The following is a 7999-nucleotide window of genomic DNA, read 5'->3' as shown; positions in this document are numbered from 1 at the left end:
TTCAATATCACATTCTTTCAATAACCACAACTCGTTATGGGTGTAAGAAAAAATATTCGTCCATACGACCAATATCTTCTACATCATGCACGGTTTCAATGTTGACCTGCGGCCCATCCTCCTCAGATTTCAGACCCATCACTCTGAGATTGTGACTCCTCCTCTTCCTGGACATCTTCTACCTCATCCTCCTCAAAGTCACCATCTTCGAAACTTAGAGATATGTCATCATCATCATCATCTATATTTGTTTCTTCCTGCTCAAAAGTATCAATGGGAAAATCATCATTGGCAATGGCTAAGCTAAAATCATATTGTCTTTCACCTAAACCGTGCTGCAAAATTTCTGACTCTTGGGTACCATTATGATTCACTAACTGCACTTCATCTCTCAAGGTAACATTTGTGCCAGGCATACGAAAAATTTCAACTACCAGCTCCAAACATACAACATTTGCATGCTCAACTACCTCCTTATATTAACATTTGTGCCAGGCATACGAAAAATTTCAACTACCAACTCCAAACATACAACATTTGCATGCTCAACTACCTCTTTATATTGCTTCCAATTTGACTCGGATGCCAAGTTCATAACAACATAATGAGGTCTAGATTTCCCACAATCAAAACGGCCTCTCAATATCATCTCATCCACTCTACATCCATACTTTCTCATTGCACGGTCAACTAAATCTTTAAAAGTGGAGGAGCATCAAACAATTCCACTACCTCATTCATATTTTCAAACTCCCCATTCTCTTTCACAATCCCACCATCAAACATACAAACTAAATGATCCATCTACAAAATACAAATACTTTACCATACCAACTATAGCAAGTATATTACGAAATAAACATATTGGACATATTAATTGGACATATTGCACACATAAACCTACAAATGCCATATACACTACACAAATGCATCAATAACTGCCTAAATCGAAGTATGCAACAATTTCTACACGTCAATATCGCGGGCAAAGAGTCTAGTGCGTATGAACTAAGCATCCACTAACACATAACAACATTGCATTTCATCAAAATTTCAAATCAACAACTTAACCCTAGGTCACCTAAGCATCTTCCGATCTACCAAATGGAACGGTAAAATAAAGCAAAACGTTGGGGGATACCTTGCAAACGAAGCGGTGAACGATTCCAACTACTTTCCCCAACCGAAATCGCCGGATTTGGGATGGCGGCGGCCAGCGGCGAGGGTTTGGGTCGGGCTCGGGTGTTTCTGGAGGAAGGAAGAGGGAGGGAGAGAGAGAGGAGGAGGAAGCCGGCGCACGCTGTAAACTACCGCGAAGGCTGCCGTGCCAGGCGAGCTGGCGCGGCAAGCGCCGCGCTGTGGCACTTCTGCCGCACTAGTGTATGTGGCGTGACGAAGGCTTCGTGCCGCGCCACGAGCCATGACGCGACTAAAAGGATCACGCCGCCGTGCAAATAAAGTTGATGAGGGATTTTTTTATAAATATTTTAAAAAAGTTAAAAATAAAAAAAGCCCAAGATGGCGGCAATAAGAAGGCGCCACGGCACCGGCTCCTCACCTCCCGCCGCCGCTGCAAGAACCACCGCAGCGAGCTCCTCCTCCTCGCCGCGCCACCCCGCCGCCCTCCTCGCCATCCGGATGATCGCGCTCGTCTGGACCTCCGCGTCCGTGGCGGCGCCGCCGCGGCCACCGGACACTGCCGCCAGCTGCTGCTGCGATAACCGGTCGCCGCCGTCGTAGTAGGGCGCGCCGGATGTCGCTGCCTGCTTCTCGCTCTCCCTCGCGCGCGGAGGCGACGATGCATCATGAGAGCAGCCGCCGAGGCGAAGCTCCGTGTCGCAGCAGCGCTGCATCTTGGACGCCGCCGTCGCCATCGTCGCCGTCGACTCCTCCGACGGATAAGTTCCTGGTAAAGAGAGCACCCCGTATCTGAAATCCTGAACAGATTCTGACGGGTAGGTTCAAAGCTGAATTGAATCTTCCTTGCTTTTATATATGGCGCAGGGAGCGATTGAAGTATTGGTAACGAATACCGATGCGTTTTTCAGGTGGCGCCGGCGCGTCAACGTCGTGCATGTCGCCGTCACGTTTGGCCGGCGACCGGCTAATCCTGGCGACTGATCGTCGTGGCGAAATTAAAGGGAGGCTTGCATTGCCATTGGGCTTGATGGGCTGCATCAGGTTATGGAATGCAGGCGTGAGGAAACGTAAAGAAGCGTTGCCCTTCCTGCTTGAAAAGCTGGCCGGTGGAGCCATACGTTTGTGTGTGCGGTCTGCCTACCATTTTTTTGCACGTGAGCTTTCAAAATAATTGCACGTGTGGGTGCGGTTATCCTTTTTTCGTTCGTCTTCAAATTTGGGGTGCTAACCTTCGAGAGTGCATCTCAGTATCTCACACATGATCAATGAGGCTTAAGGACCTATACATGGAGAAACCCAAGTTAATTACAACATGAATTTTGTACCCCAAAAAAATTAAACTTCTGTACTATTTTAGTTCTCAAATCCAATACATGCTACTTAGTATCTTAACCAAACATACTTAGTCCCTTAATCAAACATTTGCAAGGCACATTATTGGACCACCAGCAATCAAACATGCTCGTTGTCTTTGCGTAGCGTTTCCGGCATAGCGGTTGAGCACTGCTGGGAGTATATATTTGGAGCACGTGTTGTTAAATTATTTTTTTCTAAAAATTTTCTTGCGCTGAAAATCCTTCTTGTATCATAGAAGTATACTCCTGCACGTTTGGCAAAGTTGATTCTTGGCCACCTCCAATTATACATGCTCATTGCTCAAAGATCTGAATGATCACACGTTTTCGCTGAAGGGCCATCATGTCTAGAGCAGGCTCAAGCGTCTAGCTAATTCACCGCGTGCGCGCCGGTGGATCGTCGATGCCACGGCAGCGCAAATGCGCAATCCATGGCGGCGCTGGGGCCAGCCTAGAGCTCTAGGCGCGCCGCCGGGGTGCGGGTGGGGTGGGGGAGTTTCCTTTGCCTAGCAAAAACTCACGTGCGAAACTGCGAAACCGTGGGCCGCGCCCCCACGGGTTTCGGCGCCGGAGAACAAAGTTGCTGCGGTTGCGAGCCGCGACTACGCCCACGGCCGCAGCCTTTTGGCAGACGACGAGCTCCTGCTCCTGCGGTGGCAGGGGGTGGTCGGTTCGTTTCGGACGCGACACGGCGCGCGGTCGTGCCGGCCGTGCCGTCGTCAACGCACGGGGCGCGCGGCCGAGCTCGACGTACCCGATCGATCGGGGTTCGGGCTGCCGGCGCGGCGCCGGGCCCGCAGAGAACTTCGCATTCTCGTGCTCGCCGCCGGCCGGCGTGCTCGTGCCGGTGCTCCTGTGGCCAAGAAAATGCGGCGCGCGACTGGGGGCCGTGCCGTTTCTATAAGGTAGCCGCAAGTAAAGACGACGACACAGCTAACCAATACATTCTCCCGCGCGCGCCATCAAATGCGCCGACTACACACTTGGTACATCTGTACATGCACGGGACCACAGATGAAACGGAAGCGGCAGCACCTAGATTGGGCTGTCAGTCAAGCAGGAGGAGGAGGATGGCGAGGCGGCGGCACCGAGCTGCTGGCACCTCGGTTCCCGCCGCCGCAGGAACAACTCCAGCGACCTCCTCACCGACAGGCGCCGCACGTCCGCGCCGTCACCCGCCGCCCTCCACGCTGGCCCCTCCTCCAACGCCTCCGCCGCCGCTCTCCTCGCCATGCGCAGGATCGCCATCGCCTGCATCACACGTGCGCGTACAGTCTCGTCAGGCGTAAAACTGATCGATCTCTCGCGCTTAAAAATCAATGCAAACCAGACACGCAATCGGCGGCCACAGCGGTGTCGTGGCGTCCGCAGTACGAACCTGGAGCTCCGTGGACGCGAGCCCGCCGCCGCAAGCCGTGGCGGCGGGCGCCTTCTCTTCCTTGGCGCACGCCGGCGGCGCGGGACGGCGGCCGAGGCTCAGCTCGGTGTCGCAGTACCGCCGCAGCTCGGACGACGCCATGGACAACTAGCAACACACTTCTCCTATATCTTATCTGAATCGACAAACTGGGCGGGTTCAGAACAGCAGGAGACCGGACGCACCGGAGACCGATCGATGGAGCTCTCGTACGTACTCGTCGCCCCCAATATATAATGCCGGCGGCGGCGCCAGCGTGCGTGGGGGTGGGGCACCCGTGTTTTATTTTCTGTGTGCGCTTTTGGGGGGCGTGGACGGTTCCTCCGGTTCATTGCACGGTTGCATTACGTGCGATAACATGTTATTGTCGCCGCCCTCGATCGCCGGAGCGACCAGCTGATGTATTGTTAACACGTAGGGCGTGATTGGTTGGACGGAGGGGTGGTACCGGCTAGCGGGAGGCGGGATGGCCTGATGCACTTAGGTTTGTTTGGTTGCATATTACTATCATGCTGAATGATCCAAGCTGTTGTTTGGTTGAATTGGATGCACCGTTTTCTCGTATGAGATTGCACAAGAGTTCTTATTTGGTAGGATGAATGGGAGATGTTCAGAATACCCCAGGACCATTTTGGTGAGGTTACCACCAATATTCATTAGCACGAGGAATTGACCAGTTTTTTTTCATAATTTATTTCCAAAGAAAACTAATTACTACAAGCAGTGCTATAATAATAAAAAAAGCTCCACCACAATGATGATACGGAGCCAACTATATGGGTTGACCGCCATTTGTGGACCTAAAGAAGGGAACTTGGATATCTGCATCACCAGTGAACTCAAGAAAAGATGCAGTTGCCTCTTCTTTAGAAGTGAAACTCTTGTAGCAATAATTTGGATAACCAGTGACCTGTTGATGGCATGTGACCCAATTTGCATACACCTCAGGCTTCCTATCTCAATAGACAACAGACCAAGCCGTTGTGCCTTATAATGAAAAGAAAATATGATTCAATTGCAAGGTGTAGTATGATCAAAGAAATTATGGTAGAGTAAAGGTTTGCCTCAGATTTTTTTTGTTTTTGCATCATCCCTTGACCTTGAGCTTGGAGCATCAGTGACAACAATAAAGAATGTCCCATAACAGCAACACCAAAACAGCAACAAAAGAATAGCAACATCGGAACAATGAAAGAACAAACATGCAACATCACTGGACAAGAACAGCAACACCAGAACAAAGAATGTCCCAGTACCTCACAAGCTCAAGGTCATCAGATATTACCCAGCAATATTATTGAGCAAATAATTGAATCATCACAGGCATATGGTCTTACCTTCAATAACAGGTCATTGACAACCATCAAGACAAAACAACCAGCCAAATAGGTAGACAAGAATATGAACAGCAACACCAGATGGAAGAATGTCCCAGTACCTCACAAGCTCAAGGTCATCAGATGTTACCTAGCAACATCAATGGGCAAAAAATGGAATCATCACAGGCATACGGTCTTACTTACAGTAACGTGTCATTGACAACCACCAAGAAAGAACAAACAACCAGAACAAAGACAAGATAGGTCCATCACAACCACAAGTTTAGGTGTTCATGTGTACACCTCACAGCTCCCTCCTCATCACCTCCTGAAGGTGACACCATGTGTCCTATGCTATACAAAAATATATGCAGCCTTGGACAAGCTTCAAATGGTATCTCTATCATCACCATTAGTGGTTAGTGCTAACCTTAAAAGTCGGACTGTAGCATAGACAATTAGCATGGCTACTAGCAAAAGCACAGATGCCAATCAGTAAGCATCTATGAGAAGTAGGCTTGGCTCAGGTAGGTCCTAAGCCACAGGATCCTATGGGCTTTTGTCATCTGAACAAAGCACAGCCCTTCTACTTTGTTCTTGAGCAGATACACTAGGGCACACATTAGTGCCTCCTGTGAGTACCCAGGGCAGGCCATGACACAACCATACAGATCCTCATGGACCTCATTGTGATGAGGAACCTTGAGGGCATCTGCAACAGAGGCAACAACTACAGTCATACCATGCATCAGTTGGTATTCTTCCTCACGCGTACAACTTCCTCCTTTGACCATCTCTTGCTTCCTTGTCTTTGTCATCACTACCCTTTGAGTTGTCCACCCTATTGGATGCTTCATTTGGTTTACCAGAATCAGCTTCATTCCCACCTAAGTCAATGGTCTCTGATCTAACATCTCCCTCAAGTTGGCCAAGGTCAGTTGGTACACCTAAGAGTTCATTGGAACCTATGGCAAACCTACCAGTAGCCTGGCTAGACTCAAAAATGACCTCCATCTGAACATAGTTCTCAATAGGGGTGTTCAAGAACTTGTCATCGGCAGGGTGATCCTAGTTGGACAAACATATGGTATAACAGTTAGACAAAGGGCAACAATTACACATAACAGTTAGACATATATGGTTGTGGCCTAACCTTGGTATGGCCTATCGAATGCTCCTCCTCAAGAACTATCATGTGATGCTTTTCATTCCAGAGAGCACCACTAAGATCCTTGAGCCTAACAATGTCAATCCACCTCTGGCGCTATTTGCGCAGGTGGTTGTAAATCTGGTTGGTGGTGACATTGACCTCAGCAAATTCAGAAACCATCCCAACAACTTGCCTAACATGAACCTCCTTGAAGCCTTTGTCAGTTTTCACCCCTTGCCCAACCAGATCATGAAACCTTCTAAGCATGAAGGCAGACTGAACACTGGTCTACTGCATTGGCCCCCCAGGCTGAGCTCCGTTGGGTGGAGGGGCTGGTGGGTTGGCTTCCTCCTTAGCTGCCACCCCACCCTAAGATCCAATTTCATTAACAACACCAACAAGATCCTCACCCATCTCAGCTATTTCCTAACCACAATTAGAGTACCAATCATATCCAAAAAAACATTTAATGTTCATGATTGCAGATAAACATCAAAGCAAATGAAGGTTCATGATTGTAGATAAACATCACAACAAAGTGCCATAGGTCTCAGCAAATATTACAAATTCCATCAATGCTACTAAACAATACATAAACCCCACGTACTTCATTGCAACATTGGAATTAAACTCTAGAAGAACCCCTACTTTGCCACATTTGTGCAGCCTATGGTTCCCTCTGTTCTACCCAAGTTCCATTGTCAGGACTATGCTCTGGCTCAGAGGGAGTATTAGTGTAGTTTGGAGTCCAAGCAGCTTCGATGGGGACATGTTCATCCTAACCATGCCTAAGTATCCAGTTGTGCAGAATACAACAGGCAAGAACCAGGTTTACTTGGGTTTTGTAAGGGTGGAAAGGCTTGTTATCAAGGATCCTAAACCTATTCTTGAGAGCACCAAATGCCCTATCTATTGTCACTCTAAGAGAAGAATTCCTTAGGTTAAACAACTCTCTTTGGTTTTGTGGTTTGTTGGAACCAAACTCCCTCAAGTGGTACCTTGTACCATGAAATGGCGGCAGGAACCCAGGCCTGGCTGCATATCCAACATCCACAAGATAGAATTTCCCTAGACAATGTAACAAATGGACATGATTTGTCAGTTTAGTGGGTGCAATTTGTTTGGCATGTTGTGTATATGTGATGTATGGTACCTTGTGGGACTCTAAGGCCATCAGCCCTTTCAAGAGCATTAGCCAAAATTAGAGCATCATGTGCAGATTCCTCCCAACCAAAAAGCACATATGTGAACCTGAGATCAAAGTCCAATGCTGCCAGAACATTCTAAGTGATGGTGTGTTTGTTGCCTCTAAAGGTAGCTTACATCTGCAAAGGAACTCTAGCTAAGACATGTGTCCCATCAATTGCTCTTATGCAGTCCTAAATCAAGTAAACAAATAACCATATGAAAAGGTTATTACCATATGGGTAAGGTCAGTTGATTACATTTATGAAAAGGCCACCAACCTTGAAATATGGGTACCATCTCCTGCTGCCATGGATCCTAGGATGGACACTAGTGGATGGTGGAACAATCAACTCATTCCTCAACTCACCAACTGTATACAAGACTTGGTGAAAGAACCTACTAATAGTCTCTGGTGACCTCCTAAATGTCA

General features: G+C 48.3%; 1 protein-coding gene across 1 annotated transcript; it reads right to left on the bottom strand.

Moving 5' to 3' along the window:
- Nucleotides 1-3411: 3411 nt before the first annotated feature.
- On the bottom strand, nucleotides 3412-4084 carry LOC111257386. Its single transcript, XM_022826894.1, has 2 exons — nucleotides 3874-4084; nucleotides 3412-3746 (listed from the first exon to the last, which is right to left on the bottom strand). The coding sequence occupies exons 1-2, from the start codon at nucleotides 4012-4014 to the stop codon at nucleotides 3531-3533; spliced, it is 357 nt and encodes a 118-aa protein (XP_022682629.1). The 5' UTR covers nucleotides 4015-4084; the 3' UTR covers nucleotides 3412-3530.
- Between the last annotated feature and the right edge of the window lie 3915 nt (nucleotides 4085-7999).

Source organism: Setaria italica, chromosome I, assembly GCF_000263155.2.
Source record: "Setaria italica strain Yugu1 chromosome I, Setaria_italica_v2.0, whole genome shotgun sequence".
In the NCBI taxonomy this organism is placed as follows: Eukaryota; Viridiplantae; Streptophyta; class Magnoliopsida; order Poales; family Poaceae; genus Setaria; species Setaria italica.
Note: the sequence above shows the minus strand (reverse complement) of the source record. Positions and strands in the feature narration are given on the sequence as shown.